Here is an 18,135-nt window from a genome sequence, read left to right on the forward strand (position 1 = left end):
GATTGAGGAGGACGGGAGCTGTAGCCACCGGGACAGATGGGAAGCTGTTGCAGTAACTACGGAGAGAAATGAGAAAAGATGACGCCTTGAACCTAGGATTAATTTGAGAATGTTCAGGAAGTGAAACTTACTGAGTTTGGTGATGTGTGGTGTTAGGACTAAGGAAGAGGAAGAGGGAAGCGTCAGGGATGCCTCCCAGATTTCTAGGGGACTGGGCGGATGATGGTGCTAACGGGGCAAAGTGAAGACAGAGTAAAAGCAGCACCTACTGGAGGGAGATGGGGAAGGTAACTACTTCTCCCCATCCACAGAATTCCCAGGAATACGGTCTAGTGGGAAAGAGTGGGTCAGGACTGTGGGTATATTTGCCTGTTTCCAGCCCACCATCCCAAAACGGAAATGAATTTTTATTTTCACTATCACCATTCAGGAAAAACTGGGAAATGAGCAGCAGGACTTGAGAGCAAGGCTATAAAGCATGAAGGTGCTAAGAAACGGCCAGTGGCAGCTGACTGTGGACCTCTTGTATGAGGACCAGGACAGGAGATGGCGGTGAGAATCCATGCAAGCACACAGACGACACTGGAAGGAGGGACCCCTGGGTTTGGAACTGGAAAAGGAGCAGAGAGAAGCCACGGGCCTCTGAATGGCGCTGGAGCATGGGGGAGAAGGAGAATGAAGGAGCCCACAAGATGGATTTCACCAAGCAAGGAGTGGTTGGACTGGCCTGAGAATTTCCAGGGGCCTCCAGAAGTAGGGCAAGATAGCATGCCGGGCTATGTTGGGGGAACAGGGTTATGACTCGAAACCTGAAACTACTCTGGAATTGAATATGATTCAGTTTTTATTTTACTTGGGCTGAATATTTCTCATACTTGAAGTTTGTTTTGCCTCAGTGGCACTTTTTTGTGTTCTGGGGAGCATGGGATCAGAGGCCAGGAGCAGAAGGGGTAGTCCTGGAGTGTGGCCTGAGGAGGGGAAAAATGTTCCTCTCTAGATCTCCAGTTGGCATTAATCTTCAAAAGAAGCTTGAGTTTGGGGAGAGACTGGACATTGAGTATGAGGACTTGAGGTGGGTGGGGTGCTATTACTCGAGGGCATGCTTTGTTTTGTTCTTTCAGCAAAGTTGCACACTCTTTCAAATAGGGAAGAGCTGGGCTCTCTGAAGGACTTTTTTTTTTTTTTTTTTAAAGATTTTTTTTTTTAATTTATTTATTTTGAGAGAGAGAATGAGATAGAGAGAGCATGAGAGGGAGGAGGGTCAGAGGGAGAAGCAGACTCCCTGCCGAGCAGGGAGCCCGATGCGGGACTCGATCCTGGGACTCCAGGATCATGACCTGAGCCGAAGGCAGTCGCTTAACCAACTGAGCCACCCAGGCGCCCCTCTGAAGGACTTTTAATGAGAAAAAATGAGCAAACCAATTTTCTTTCCAAACTTTATTATAAAAATTTTTTTATTATGAGGGTTTAACAGAGCAGAGCTGGACTTGCCATCTCTCTTGTGAAACCTCAACAAATTACACAATTAATAAATAGGAAACTAGGTTTAGTTTTTATTACAGCCATGTCATGCACTCCTAAGACACAAAGAGGAAAAAATCCTGTAACCATATGTAGTACAAACTCAGAAATTTTCAACCGCCACTAAATTCTCTGTAGGATTTCCCCAGGCAGAACAGATAATCACACTCTTTCACCTTTCTCTAAAGACTTAAGAAACATAAATAGATCCATAAATAGTTCATATAAATATAGGTTTACCTGTTAAATAATAAAACTCTCAAGTCTGGAATCTTGTCTTAAACAATACAAAATAAGGCATGTAATTCATTAAAATGGAATCTTCTGCCCCAAAGTTATCTCAGGGTCTATTAAATACATAAATAACTTAAAGCCCTTAGAAAAGCACACAAAAAGCAAATTGGTACTCAGTCAAAACCTTGATCTCTGGGGAGAGGGAAAGATCATTCATATTCTATCTCTGCACAGAAGTGTTATCTCTGAAAGTTCAATTGGGTGAACCAGTTTAAGAGCCCTAGTGAGTTTGGTCAGAAATGGGGCTGGGTCTCTTCCTCCAGAAAGCCTAACTGCTCTGGGTTAGACCAGAAGCTCTTAAGCCACGTGGCGCACAATGGGGGTGACGCAGGTGCAGCCCACGGCCACCAGCATCTTCTCCAGCCGGAAGGAGTGGGGGCAGTGCTGAGACTCCCTTCGCAGAACAAGGATCTCTTGCTGGATGGGGACAGAGTTCATGTGGTAGTTTATCTTCCCTTCAGCATTGACACAGCCCATGTGGCGGCACTTGGCCTCCCAGATCACAGAGGGATATCTCTCAGGGTCCTCATTGCGGCTGCAGGGGAGACAAAAGTGAGGGAGAAAGTAAGTACCTGGTAAAGCAGGAAGGAAATCAGATAGGAATAAACAAAGGGAGGCAAATTCACAGGGTGACCAAGTATAGGCATTGCAAATTCTCGAAGGGCTGCTAGTCAGAAAAAGTAGTTTGGGGGAAAACTTGGATTTGTAGGCACGTGAAATGTTATAGAAGAGAATGATCATTTTTTCCCCCAATTTCTTTGAAGAATGAACCAAATAAGATAGACTAGACTGCAGAGGGGATTTAAGTTTGATACAAAGGACAATTTCTTAAGGTATATTTGATAAAGGCCAAGGGCATCATCTAGGAATATGATAGCCATTAATCTGACTTGATGAAGTCTGGCTTTGAAGCAGGGAATGCATCAAAATTTTATCTGACAGCACATTCATGGGATAGAGCCCAGAGCTGACATGAAGGGCTGGAAACAAAAGCTTAAGCCCCTCTACAACCTTCTCTTCCCTCTCTCCTCCAGCTGAGTGAATGACTTGCTTTGACTTTTCAGTTGATTTATTTGAACTATTCTTAGTAATGGGAGTAGAAGAAAATCACGGTCAGGTGAATCTATAGTCACCACATAACTGAGGCTTTTTTACACAAAATCGAAGCACTAAAAACTATTTTGTATTTAATCTTAATAGGGTCTAAATATTAGATGTACTAAGAACACAGCAAATATAGGTCTGTTGGTGATATAGATCAAGTTTGTCTGACTCAAAAAGGGGTGGAAATATCCAACATGACATTTCCTTCACTGGGTTTCAAACTATATTATCCAACTGCTAATACAACCAAAAAGAGAAAGGCACAAAAATCCCAGTTAATTACTAGTTATTTTCAACAAATCATTGCAATGGAAGGTCTGGTAAAGAGAATTCAAGCATTAATCCCCAAGATAAATTTCTATTTTTTTAAAAATAAATGAACAATAGACTTGGGGTATCATAAATTCTAGAATAATGACCACCATTAACGTGAGTGGGTTTTTGGTGTCAGTGACAATGAGATCTAATGGATAGGTATTATGCAGGAGAAGGGGTCCTGTGCTCTATCAAAGAAGTCTGTAGAATAAAATTTGAGAATCTTTGCACAATAGCCCTTCCAGATTTGACTGATGATTCTGAGTAAAATCATCCTCAAAGTGACTTAACTGGCAGTCCTTTGCAGAAAAGATAGAACAATACAGAGATTTTTATCGGGAGCCATTCATTACATACTGCAGATTCCAAGGTGAAGTGGATCGGTTGTAGTAATCTGAGGGCCTTCTGGAGTTCGTATTCTGGTTAAGGATATTTAGATTGACCTTCACATGCTGAGGGAAGTTCTTGTCCTCAGTATTTGGGCATCCTGGATTTTGTGGGAGTGCTATTCCCGCCTTCCCAATAGCCACCAGGCTCAGCAGCAGCAGCAGTACCCAGAACTGAATGGGAGAAAGGAGAGGTCGGACACCGGATTAGCATGTGGTTTTTGTTAACAAATTCTAAAGAGTATTGTATTGTTAATCATGGAGAACATACTATGTTCCAGGGCAATCTACAATAAATTTTCAGATCACTTAGATGAAAAACTGGTTATATGACCAAAATAAGGTTAAGACTATGAAGTGTTTACTAGTCTTGAACATTCTTCTTTTGACTTAGGAGAGACACATTTTTTATTGGTTGGCAGTAATTTTAGTAAAAATGGCAAGTCATCGATCTCTGTCCTAACATTCTGTGAAACCCTATGTGAAGACAAATGTTCACCTTAGAAGAAAAGGTTGTAGAAAATGCATGTCATATCGTATCAGTGTTCATGTTAGAAATGCTGGGCAGACATTCAATCCCAAACTGGTCCCCCCCTTACGTTTTCTTATGTATATTTTCCAGTTTTTCTAAATTTACATATATTGATTCTGTAATCAATTAAGTTAAATATTTCAAAAATATAAAGACCATTTACTCTAAACCATAGTTACACATGTATCTATTAGAGTAAGTAGGCTTGGTGTATTAGACTATGGTATAATAGGGGCGCCTGGGTGGCTCAGTTGGTTAAGCGTCTGACTCTTGATTTCGGCTCAGGTCATGAGCTCAGGGTTGTGAGATGGAGCCCTGCGTCAGGCTCCATGCTCAGTGGGAAGTCTGCTGGAGATTCTCTCCCTCTCTTTTTGCCTCCTTCCTACCCACCCCCCCCAAATAAATAAATAAATAAATCTCTAAAAAGAAGCCTGTGGTATAATAATAGAATAATGGAAAGGAAAGTCAGTGCTGCAATTAATTAAATCCTCAAGGATAGTGTTCCATTTTATTATGGAATAAAGAAAAATGCTGTGGGAGAATTATATTAAATCCCTTGTACTCAGAAAAACAGATTTTCAATAAGCATTCTTTCTCACTGCACAGCATCATGTGACACTTCTCATGTGGTTTAGCCCCAATCTAGCTATCTTTCAGTTTTAATCTCATCTTTCAAACTGATGTGTATCAGTTCTTGAAAATGCTATAAAATGATGAGTATCTACCAAAGCTTTAGTATCCTATCCTATGTATGCAGCATTCTTGGATCTCCATAGTTAGAATCCAGAATTTCATGCCTGCAGTCCAGAAATATTATCTGGACCAAATCAACAAAAGCATTGCACATTAGTGCAGGACTCACCATGGATGAAATTGTCACAGGAGCCATTGTAGTTTCTTCCAGTTGACTGGCGATGGATCAGCTTGTGGCTGCTTCGAGATGGACAGAGTGTAGCACTACCTTGCCCCTTTTTATAGGACGTCGCTCCTCTGTGGTCACTTATGTTGACGTATTGAAGTGGTTCAAAGGATGACACCATTTTCGTTAAACGTTCCATCCTCAAATGAGGTCAGAAAAGAACCTCCCCTTCATGACGGGTAGTATCTACCTCTGAAGGAAAACGGAAAGAGCAAAAATTCATGTTTCGAAAGACTATGTCCTTTCTTCATTCTTCAAGGAACTATTACTTGTCAGAAGTTGAGCAAGGACGCGTTACTGATGAGCTGGTATCATTTACTTATGGGCGTATATGAAGCTGCCATAAGAGCTATGCTCTATTTTAATGGTTCATGGGGAAATGAAAGTTTGATATAACATTCAAGTCTTCTGGTGTCATGTACCTTGATTTCCCATTGGATAACTCCTTTCCTCACCAGATTCCCTAGACAGATGTTGTGGAGTCCATTCTAAAAACTATTCAAGGTCTTGGGCACCTGGGTGGCTCAGTTGGTTAAGCGACTGCCTTCGGCTCAGGTCATGATCCTGGAGTCCCTGGATCGAGTCCCGCATCGGGCTCTCTGCTCAGCAGGGAGTCTGCTTCTCCCTCTGACCCTCCCCCCTCTCATACTCTTTCTCTCTGTCTCATTCTCTATCTCAAATAAATAAATAAAATCTTTAAAAAATAAAAATAAAAACTATTCAAGGTCTTGCCATATAAACAAACAATTGAAAAATGAATAAGAATTTAATGATGAGAAGGTATATTATTTCATTGAATTAGCACCTGCCTTGTTGAGCGTTTACTCTGCTCAAGAAACTAATAACTAGGTTTAAGAGACGTGAGATTTACTATTTTTTTTTTTTAAGGTTTTATTTATTTGAGAGAGAGAGAGACAGCGAGAGAGGGAACACAAGCAGGGGGAGTGGGAGAGGGAGAAGCAGGCTTCCCGCGGAGCGGGGAGCCCAACGCGGGGCTCGATCCCAGGACCCTGGGATCATGACCTGAGCCGAAGGCAGACGCTTAACGACTGAGCCACCCAGGCGCCCCGTGAGCTTTACTATTTTTTTTTTTTTAAAGATTTTATTTATTTATTTGACAGAGAAAGACACAGCGAGAGAGGGAACACAAACGGGGAGTGGGAGAGGGAGAAGCAGACTCCCTGCCGAGCAGGGAGCCCGATGCGGGACTCGATCCTGGGACTCCAGGATCATGACCTGAGCCAAAGGCAGTCGCTTAACCAACTGAGCCACCCAGGTGCCCCCCGTGAGCTTTACTATTAAAGGCATGCTTAACACATGTTACCAAGCGACTTGTTAACAACTCTATTCTTCGGGAGGAATGAGATGGAAATGAGGGAGTGAGGGGATGTAGCCAGACAAAGGAGGGAACTGAGAACAAAGAAACTGGAGCAAGCTGATGGAAGTCGAGAAAAGGAGGGCAATGGAGAGTAGAGAATGACAAGAAGGGAAAGGGGGAAAGACTGGAGATAATGATTTTTTCCTTCCTTTTCTCTCCACTCTAAATGAGATGAACTTGGATTTCAGGTCCTTAAGAATGGCTCTCCCTCAGGAACACTGAGGACTAGCACAAGGATGATAAAGATAAGGGGTCAGGGGATACAGATGTGGCTGGCCACACGTCATCCTCTCTCTGCCCCCTCTCCCCAGTGAGGTGAATGATGGCTCCTAGGTCCTTGAAGCTGGTACGTCATATTATACCCAATAACACAGGCGGCACTGACTAGCAGTTCTAACTCAACCTTTGGGGTGTATAAGAAGTCTGCTGGATCTTAAGCCTGTTTGTCCTGCAGTGCATTCCTCCTTGCTCTGCCCTATTCTGTGCCTCAGAGTACTACCCCTGAAGGCTGCTTTCTCAGACTCTTCCATTAGTTGACTTCCAGCTAGGTTCAGCCAAAGGGAAATTGGAGGGCAGAGGAGTGGGAATTGGGAGAAGGAGACGAGGAAAAACAAAGAGTCTCCTTACTCTGTCTTCTGGAGCAGTGCTTGCTCTTTTTATCCCTCCAGGTTTGGGATGGTAGTAGTCTCTAATGTCAGTCTCAATCACTCTGGTAACCTCTTCCTTGCATTAAATTTTCTCTATCGCAAATGCCTGAAGTCACTTCTCTTTTCTTGGCTAGACCCTGACTGATTAGTGAGGGAGGCCATGAGCAGCTGATCTCAGTTGCAGTGGTAGATGAGCTTGGTAGGTAAAGTAGATACAGATAGAAGAGGAGGTAGGATACAACGTCTCCTGATTTCCCTAGTTCTGGTGTTGATATCACCATCTACCCTTGAAGATATGGAGTCACTATGAGCCCTCCTGTTTCTCCTCCACATGTGATCAGGTAGCAATTTCAGAAGCTGCTATGTCTCTCACATCTATTCCCTATTCCCAGACCTACTGCCATTCCTCTAACTTAGACTCTTACTCACTTGGACTATTTGAATAGCCATCTTTGCTCTTCCCAGGTGCTGCCTTCTACCCATCTTCAACATTCCTGCAGTAATCCTTAAAGCATGGCTCCAGTTATGCCTTTTCTTGTTCCCTTAGGTTGCATACAGAACAAAATACAGAACCTTGAGCCTTTGAAATAGTATTTGAGTTAGTGTTTGAGATCTGCAAACTTTCTAGCTTTACCTCCCACCATGTTCTATGACCTGGGCTCATGGGTCCGGATTCTCGTCCTTCTAATGCCTACATGCCTTTTGTTAAGGTACTATCTCTGAAATGATCTTCTAGACCTCAAAATGTTTCTTGTCCTTCCAGAACCTGTTCAAATGTGTCTTCTAGGTCTGGAGGTCTTTCTTGATTTTCTTAGTTGGAATGAACAGCTCCCATAACACATAGCTTATACCTACCTCTCTAGTAACTTTTGCTTCATTTTGTACTGTGTTTTGTTTGGCTGGAAAAAAGCATATTTAAGACATATGTCTATTTCCATTTTTAGATTTTGCTGTAATCCTTCAAGGCCAGTGTGTTATTCATCTTTGTAACTCTCATGGTACCTAATGTTGATCTGTGAGCTATCTGGAGATAGGTCACCATTTTATTTGTCTTTGTGTCACCTAACAACATGGTGTCTGGTAAACAATAAGTGCTCAATATTTTGACTGATTGACAGTATGAATGTTATTTGGGTAGCTCAGAATCTTGAATATTCTTTTTGGGACCCAACTGCATTCCAATAACCATTTCGAGCTATTGCTTTGACTCTCCATCCTGATCCTTTTTTCGTATGACAAGGTTATGGCCTATTTTGGACCACCCCAGAGTGGAGAATTTCTTGCTTGTTGCTTTCTGGCAAGGATGAGGTGGAGGAGAATGTGCTTGCTGCTAATTCTTTTAGTTGATGGCCAAGGGGGCAAAGCTGACTCTAGTTGTTCTCCCTATTGCCTGCGTCCTATACCAATGAAATCCAGCCTGTGTGCCAACTTTTGAAATGCCAACCCTTAAAATAAGAGTGGGGAAACACAGTGGGTTTTCACAAAAGTGTAAAAATAATTATTTTGAAGTGGTGGTCAGAGTGGGGTGTGCCCAGCCTTGAGTAGGACTGGTTTCCCAGATGCACATCTGAGCTGGAAGCCTGTGCCTCCTAGAGGAATGGTCAGAAACACAAAGGGGGTGTGAAGAGTGGGGAGGCTCTTCCTCTGTATTTGTCTATAGATGCAGCTGGCTCAGGTTTGAGTACCGTTTGAGACGGAAGCAGGGAGGGGTGTTGGGAATGCTGGATTGAGAATAAGGATGCTTGAAACACTGGACAAGAGGGCACTTTTGTGTTCATTGTGGCTCTGCCATTAACTACCCATGCCTTTGTGTACCTCATGTCCTTGAGGCTCAGTTTCTCTCATTATAAAATGAATTTTTGCATCAGGTAATCTTTGATTACTTGTGAATTTTCAGACAAAGGAATTAGTGGAGGAACAAATAGGAGCAGCAAATTAGGGGTGATTATTTTGCTTCGTGATTTTCCTCAGGTTTCTTACCCTTGCTTCTCTGAGTACTTGGAAAACAGACGTCTACAAGACAGGGGGAACTACAAATTGGGAGTTGGGACTCGGGTGAGGAGAGTATCAGCTGCTGGAGATTGGGAAATATTCCTGGGAGCCAAAATCCTGGGTGCATTTGAGGGGATGATACTGGTGAAATGTCTGTGAGCTTCTTGACTTAGGGAAAGGATTTTGAAGTCCCCTTGACATTATCAAGGCACCAAACTTTATTCCTTCCTACTTATAATAAAGAACAATGTGAGGGAGAAAAGAAAATTTTCTTCCTTTTGCATTCAGGAGAGAGTATTGTGGAGTCTTTTGTCTTGATGTAGTGGAAAATTAAGACTGTCTTTGAAAAAATTAAATAAATAAGCTAATTTTGAAAAAATCTTGCTTGGGTGGTGAAGTTACCATTGAAATACTATTATCTCTTTCTTTCTTTCTTTCTTTCGAGTATAGCTGACACACATGTTACATTACTTTCAGGTGTACAACGTAGTGATTCTACAAGTTTATGTACGTTTATATGTCATGCTATGCTCACCACAATGCGATCCTCTGTCATGATACTGTATTTTAATTTCTATTCTACAGCCTTTTTAAATAAAAAATAACAATAGTCTGTCTCAGCATAGGAGGAAGCACTGTGCTATCATTAGTGATTAGTGTGTATTATCATTTAAAGGCCATGGCTATACAAAGACATGCATGCCATTTTATTTAATGCCATGCACATCAATAGCAAGACTCCTTTTCTCTTGATTTTGATCTAATAGAAGGAAATAGTAGCTGCAGAGAATCCTCTTGAGCTTTATTTATTTATTTTTTTTAAAGATTTTATTTATTTACTTGATAGAAAGAGAGAGAACACAGGCAGGCGGAGTGGCAGGCAGAGGGAGAGGGAGAAGCAGGCTCCCTGCTGAGCAGAGAGCTGGACGCAGGGCTCAATCTCAGGACCTGAGCCTAAGGCAGGTGTTTAACCAACCAAGTCACCCAGGTGCCCTTCCTCTTGAGTTTTAAATCTGGAGGCTGATACTTTGAAATAGGCCAACACACAGCAAACAACATCAGATATCATATCTTTAAATGAAGATATGATATTAAGGGAGGAGAATGTTTGCAATAGAGGGTCATCTGGGAGGCCTTGGAAAATTGCCAAAGTCAGGATTTAACTGAGATCCAGATTTAGATTCAGTTTTTCAAGGTCTAGATCATCTACCCCCAACTTCAAAATATTAATGGTGTTATGTACCAGAGGCTCAGCTTTGAGGTTAAAACTGTTGTCTTGTGAGAAGCAGGACTTACTATATATGAAATTAACATGATTTATTAAATAGGAGATATCAGTCTTAATGTCAGCCTGATAGTATCATTGTTCCTCTCCAGCATAACATTGTTAGGTATTCACAATGGCCTCTGTTTCTGAGGGCCAGCCTGAATGATGAATTGTTGGGTGGGAATACTGCAGGGGTCGGGACAGGCTTCCTCTGGAATCCCTGGTGGAAGAATTTCTCCTCCTTAGGTGACATGATGGATTGAAGGAATGATTGACAATGAGGATATCTGAACAGGGTGATTGTTACTGGGCCGTGAGGGCTGAGAGATGAGAGGAAGAATCCTCTTCAACATTCAGACTCTGTTTTTTCACCATTGCTCATTCCAACTCTTGTGAGTTGTTCTTCCCTGATGAAGACCTGTGTGAACAGCTCCTTTGAGTAACTTATTTTCTTCTACTTTTGGTTTTTGATGCTGCTCCCATGTAGTGCAGACCAGACTATTTTTATCTGATGAAATCGGATCATAAAACTGTTTGAACATCTTTAAAAGCCTATATGGTCAAAAGAACAGTGAACAACCATTACATTATCCAGGTGACGTATTTGATTCTGTTCCTGGTAACTTCCAAATAGTGCAAAGTGACTTTATCATTTATCTCATAAATGAGGCTTGCTCTTTACACATCTTTTCCAGCCTCAAAGCACTGAGATAATGCTTGAAAGCTCTGTAAAAGACCAAGGCATGCAAGAAAGAAGATACCTCACATCACGTCATCTTAAAACAACCGCAATCTATCAGTGTTTCCCCAATCCCTATATTAAAATCCACAAATAAACACATCATATAAACGTGTCAATTTCTCCTTTGAGTAATAACTACTAACCTCATGGAAACCAAGCCTCTTCCTTAGGTGGGTTTCTCACTAGCCTTTTACTGAAACACTGATTTAAAGTGGGTCAGGAAACTTTCCATTTTTTTTGCGAACAAATAAATTTAGAATTCTATAACTATACATTAGCAGGCACATGCAAATTTGTTTTACGGTGTCCTTCCTTTTGGTAATGCTGACTTGATCTTATACCCTGAGAATCAAGGTCAGCAAATGACTGAAGTTTCAAGTCTGAACGGATGTCACTGAAAAGTAAGGTCTAAAATTAAACAAGCAAACCAAACCGCACACTAAGGGTGGGCTACCAAGATAGCACCTTTATTTTCTTTTCAGATATTTTGAAGCTAATGTGATTTAGACACAACCACAGAATGTGGAAAGCACAGATACAGCATATGAATTGCTACTTGGTTTTTCCTCTCTAGGCAATACAATGCAGAGCCTGGTATGGTGCCGTGGTGGCCCCATGACTTGGAAATATGGTAAAATCAATAGATAATAGTGCTGTATTCCTTAGTCCAAAATCCTCTGAAGAATTTGAGATAATTTATAACAAAAATTCAGGTAATAAAGTAGATGAAAATATGAATCAGGCCCAGGGAACGCAGATTCAAAAGTCAAGTTCTAGGAAAAGAAAACCCAAATTCATAGTCCATGAGTCCAGTGAAGACCAATATAATTACTCTAGTTGAGGTTTACATTTGCCTCTGAGCTTCCTGACAGCCAAATTAAAAAAGTAGATATGCTCAGTTACGTAGGTCTCATTATGAGAAAGGAAGAAGCTAGCTAATTTCTTAGAGGAGATGGAGTTTTTCCTATCGTTACATTTTTTTTTTTAAAGATTTTATTTATTTATTTGACAGAGAGAGAGAGAGGGTTAGCAAGAGAGAGCACGAGCAGGGGGGAGAGAGAAGCAGGCTCCTCACCAAGCAGGGAGCCCGACATGGGACTCAATCCCAGGACACTGGGATCATGACCTGAGCCAAAGGCAGATGCTTAACTGACTGAGCCACCCAGGCGCCCCTTATTGTTATATTTTGAAGGGAAGTTTTCGTCTGGGGCTTATAAAGGGCCCTTTTTAGTATATTGGTTAAGGACAAGTTGTTGACATTAGACATTCCCATAATCAGATTTCAGCTACACGTTAGTACCTGTGTGCCCTTGGGAAAATTATGTCACCTGTGACTCAGTTTCCATACCTACAAAATGGAGATAACAATAAAACATGACTCATAAAGGGTGGTACGGAGTGAATTTTGGGGGTAATATATATGTGTATTAAGTGCTCATTAAATGTTGGTAAAATGTTAACTTTTATTAGAATGTCAGGGCATGAGAATCTGTCAGATTTTGTCAAACTTTTTTGAGAAAAAAGCCATTGGTTCTGAGGGATACTAGTTGTCTGATCATTTGAATGTCTACTCTGTGAGGAAGTAGGGGAATTTCTTCAGGGTTCCATAATGGTCTGGATGAAATAGCGATTCATTCAACAAATGTTTCTTGAGTACCTATTACATGCCAGGCACTGTGCTAAGCTCTAGGGATACAGCAGGGTAGGAGGGGCTGACATCCAGGGTAATCCAGACCCTATATTCATATTCTGTGCTTACCAAACTATTTGCTAATAATAAAGTAGCCTTCTTAGGTACTTAGATAACCTGGAAACCAGTGCCTTGGATAGTAGATACAGGCATTCTTATTAGTACAAAGGAATAATTCCCACTACAAATTATTAATTTGTCCTTCTGGTTTATATATTGTTGTACTGACAATAAAGGAATTTCAAGGTTTACATTTATTGTATTGAACTTAACTCAGAGCTGCCATCCCATATATATTTATATATTTTCTATCTATCTCTCTCTCTATTATCTATCTATCTATCTATCTGTCTATCATCTATCTATCCATCCATCCATCGTCATATACCTTTCTACACACGTAGACACACACACAGTTTTTTTCAGACCATATGCTCATTTGTTATACAAAATAGTGGGGTGGAGGAAGGAAGAAAAGCAAAAAGAAGAAAACAAAATTAATCCATAGTCCTAATTCTTAGAAATAAGCTTTTGGAGTATACTGCTCCTGTAATTTTATAAAATTGTGACCACTTAAAGTGTATTGTTCTAGTTTTTAAAAATACATTTAAGAAACTATAAATATTTAATGACATTGGGCCATATTATAATACTGTTTTTTAACCTGTTTTCTCACCTCACAATGTATTCTAAACATTTTGTCCTCGTAAGCTTCTTTTTGTTTGTGTGTGTGTTTGAAACAGATTGGCTACCTAACATCCTGAGAAATGAGTGAACAGCAGACCATTTAACCAATTGTTGATTGTTAAATATTTTAGTGGCTTCTAAGTTTTTTTTTAAATTTTTTATTGTTATGTTAATCACCATACATTACATCATTAGTTTTAGATGTAGTGTTCCATGATTCATTGTTTGTGCATAACACCCAGTGCTCCATGCAGAACGTGCCCTCTTTAATACCTATCACCAGGCTAACCCATCCTCCCACCCCCTTCCCCTCTAGAACCCTCAGTTTGTTTTTCAGAGTTCATCGTCTCTCATGGTTCATCTCCGTGGCATCTAAGTTTTAATTATGTCTTTGACTTCTCTATATCATCCCCCCATAGCAGTGACAACCTAATACCTGGTGATCAGTAGAATTCCTGCAGAGTTCTACACTCTCAAAGTCACTGAATTTGGCGACGAGCAATGTTATCAGGACATAAAAGCAAAGAACAAGAAAGACCCACAGGGTTTGGTTGCAAAAGTAGGGTGACCTTTGTGAATTCATAATGCCAGCAAGTTACAATTGTTTTTGATGATGGCTTGACTCAGAAGGAAGCAACCCCAACTCAAGAGTTAAGAAAGAAAAACAACTTAGTGACAAGGCCCAACAGGATGGGTTTGGAGAACAAAGCTTGCTCTGTAGTTACAGTAGTACGAAAAGTGTAATGATAGTGGGACACATTCACTCTTTTAATGGTTATGGCAGATAAATCATTACATGAAAGGATTTACTTGTTCAGGCAACACTGAGTTGCAATTTTCTGACTTGTACTTTCCCATGGTGGAGAAAAGAGTGAATATTTTGGGTCAAAATACTTCCTTACCAATTTTTGCTTGGTAAGAATAAATAGAAATTGTGTTGATGTTAATAGCTTTATTAAGGAGAGTATGCTATCCTGTCCACAAGAACATGAATATAATGTATGGTATCTATTCACAGATGGATAACAATCAAATATAATAATAAAAATAATGTTGAAGATAAAATGGCAGAAATCTATAAAGCTTCTTAAAAATCCTAGGTAATGTTATTACAAAGGCAATAGCCATTAAAGACATTGACAAAAATATTGACAACAGAAAGGCCTGTGAGTATGAAAAACAGTGGCCTAACATAGGGTAGGTGTCAAATAAATGTCAGTGATATACATTTTGTGACATCATGAAGCAAGACTTTTTTGGTATTTATCTATTCATTTATTTTATTTAATTTCTACAACAAGCCTATAGGATATTATTATCCAAATTTACAGAAAAGAGAACTAAGTTTTGGTGGGTTTCAGTAACTAGTTCAAAGTCACCTAGTCTGCAGGTGGTGGGCCTGAGATGGGTCACAGACAGGGCTGATTCTCAAGTCTGTGGTCTCTTCCCTATGACAAACTGAAAACACTGACAGTGGAACTTTTTTTTTTCAATTTTATTTTCTTTTAAATTTTAATTCCAGTATAATTAACATACAGTGTTATATTAGTTTCAGGTGTACAATATAGTGATTCACCAATTCTATACATTACTCAGTGCTCATTGGGATAAGAGGATTCTTAATCCCCTTCACTTATTTCACCCATCCCCCACTAACCTCCCCTCTGGTAACCACCAGTTCTCTATAATTAAGAGTCTGGTTTGTCTCTTTTTATTTTTCTTTATTCATTTGTTTTGTTTCTTGAATTCCTCATAGAACTGAAATCATATGGTATTTGTCTCTCTCTGACTATTTCACTTAGCATTATACTTTCTAGATCCATCATGTTTTTTTAAAAGGCAAGATTTCATTCTTTTTGATGGCTGAATAATATTCCATAGCAGCTTTCTTTCTCTCTCTCTCTATATATATCTACATATATAGATGTAGATATATATATAGAAGATATATATATCTTCTTTCTCCATTCATCTATCATTGGACACTTGATTGCTTCCGTATCTTGGCTATTATAACTACTGCTGCAATAAACATAGGGTACATGTATCCCTTCAAATTAGTGTTTCCATATTGTTTGGGTAAATACCCAGTAATGGAATTACTAGATCATATGGTAATTCTATTTTTAACTCCTTTTTTTTTTAAAGATTTTATTTATTTATCTGAGAGAGGGAATGGGAGAGAGAGAGAGCATGAGAAGGGGGAGGGTCAGAGGGAGAAGCAGACTCCCCGCTGAGCAGGGAGCCCGATGTGGGATTCGATCCCGGGACTCCAGAATCATGACCTGAGCCGAAGGCAGTTGCTTAATCAACTGAGCCACCCAGGCGCCCTATTTTTAACTCTTTGAGGAACCTCCATATTGTTTTCCAGAGTGGCTGCTCCAGTTTGCATTCCTACCAACAGTGTACGAGGGTTCCTTTTTCCCCACATCCTCGCCAACACTTGTTGTTGATATTGAAACGTTACAAAAACTTATTCTGCAACAGACTTTCCTACTTTCTAAAAGTGATTTTGTCTTATTTTTGAAGTTTCAAAATTTTGAAGTTTTAAATATTATCAAATTATCTTTTGTTCATCTATTTGCAGGTATCACCTCTTCCATTTACCCTTGTCTATTTTCTCTGTTTTATGACAATCCTTCTCTGTCTAGTGCTGTGACCATGTCTAGATTAAGATTTCTCTAACATATATTTATTTTATGACCCCCTCAAGGTGCAGATTTCCATAAAAATAAATAAGGGAGGAGCAGAGAGAGAGGTGTCTATATTTCTGTCTTTCACTGAGGGTGGAGGGAAGAGGATCAGTGCTTAATTTTCTGGCTTAATTTCTGATTAGAAGATTAGTAACCTTTGCTTTTCTTTTTCCCTAAAAACGGGGGCATTGGAAGAAGTAGAACTTAAGCACAAGAACCACATATTATATGTTGACTATGAATCAGATTGCTTTTCTGTTTGATCTGAAGAGCTAAACATTACAGTCATTATACATTTCAACTGCAGAGACGAACTTTGCAGGAGTCAGGGTTTAAAACATTAGACTAGTCTTGAGTTAAACCTCATGAACCTGATGCCCAGTGTAAGATGATAGTAAATGAAGATCAATTAATTTTGAAAAATGTCTGATGTACATATTATTAAAAATGTTTGGTCAAAGTTCAACTGTATTTATATATCATCATTCATTTATTTAGTTTGTTATTAATGCACTTTAAACTCATTTCAAATTATTCGCTATTAGTCAGTGATAAATATCTTATTAGTTACATCTTTGCTCAACTACATGTTATTATTATTATAGGATATATAACAGTTTTTGCATTATTGTCTATATTTTGTTAAGAAAATTTGCAGATTACAAAGTTTCTTTCTTTATAATAGAAACTCAGTTGAGCTAGCTTAAGCAAAAATGTGAAACAATTGTAAGGATATAAAAATGGCTCCAGGAAATCAAGGGCAGAAATTACAGCAGGCATTTAGGAGAAGACTAGTAGGCACAATAACTAAAAAGCAAACAGAAATCAAGTAATTGCTTCCTCAGTCTCTCAGGCTCCCTCTTCCTAAACTACATCCTTACTCTCTCTGTGGGTACTTTTTCTCTACACTGCTGGCTCTCCCAGTTCACACATTCTCAGGTCCACTGATAGGCATTTCTCCAATGCCAACCAGAATCTCAGGAGAGTCTGATTGGCTTAATTTGGGTCATATGTCCAGTCAGCCATCGTTGTTCCGGATCACGTGGTACAACCAGTGCCACTGGGGGTCTGGCCTGTGGTTCCGTTTGCTCTGTTCTTAAGGTAAAGGGCTGTGGGTTGGGAAGACATTCTAAATGGTGTGTGTACTCTAAGTAAATTTCCTCCTAGGACAGAGGAAAACATATGTAGGTGATGAAGTAGTTTCATCCATACCATCAAATCTTGGCCAGGATGCCCCTGGTTCTTTCAGCTTTATTATTCCTGCTCAACCTGAATGATAATGATTGTTTTTATTTTGTTGATGGCATTAAATTTTTTTTTTCAAAATTTTATTTGAATTCTAGTTAACATACAGTGTAATATTAATTTCAGGTGTATGATATAGTGATTCAACACCTCTGTAGGACAGCTGGTGCTCATCTCTGATAAGTGCCCTCCTTAATCCCCCTCACCTATTAGACCCATTCCCCCACCCACCTCCCCTCTGGTAACCATCAATTTGTTCTCTAGAGTTAAGAGTCTGTTTCTTGGTTTGCCCCCCTCTCTCTTGTTTTCCTCTTTGCTCATTCATTTTGTTTCTTAAATTCTACATATGAGTGAGATCATATGGTATTTGTCTTTCTCTGACTTATTTCACTTAGCATAATACCCTCTAGCCCCATCCACCTAGTTGCAAATGGCAAAATTTCATTCTTTTTTAAAAATGGCTGAATAATATTCCATTATATATATGTATATATACCACATCCTCTTTATCCATTCTTCAGTCAATGGACACTTGAGCTGTTTCCATAATTTGGCTATTGTAGATAATGCTGCTATAAAGTTGATGGCATTATATTTTAAATATATATGTATATACTTTATATATGTATGTATATATTATATAATTTGTATGTATATATGTATATATCCACATATATATTTATATTTTATATATAAAATATTTTTGGTCTATTTTCATGAGAC

The 18,135-nt window shown here is 39.6% G+C and overlaps 1 protein-coding gene across 1 annotated transcript; it reads right to left on the bottom strand.

The window, feature by feature from the left end:
* Window positions 1–1,422: 1,422 nt before the first annotated feature.
* IL17A (interleukin 17A) lies at window positions 1,423–5,045 on the bottom strand. The gene is made up of 3 exons (XM_021692098.1): window positions 5,015–5,045; window positions 3,592–3,794; window positions 1,423–2,350 (listed from the first exon to the last, which is right to left on the bottom strand). The coding sequence occupies exons 1-3, from the start codon at window positions 5,039–5,041 to the stop codon at window positions 2,113–2,115; spliced, it is 468 nt and encodes a 155-aa protein (XP_021547773.1). The 5' UTR covers window positions 5,042–5,045; the 3' UTR covers window positions 1,423–2,112.
* Window positions 5,046–18,135: the final 13,090 nt, after the last annotated feature.

This window comes from Neomonachus schauinslandi, chromosome 8 (assembly GCF_002201575.2).
Source record: "Neomonachus schauinslandi chromosome 8, ASM220157v2, whole genome shotgun sequence".
NCBI classification, from domain to species: domain Eukaryota; kingdom Metazoa; phylum Chordata; class Mammalia; order Carnivora; family Phocidae; genus Neomonachus; species Neomonachus schauinslandi.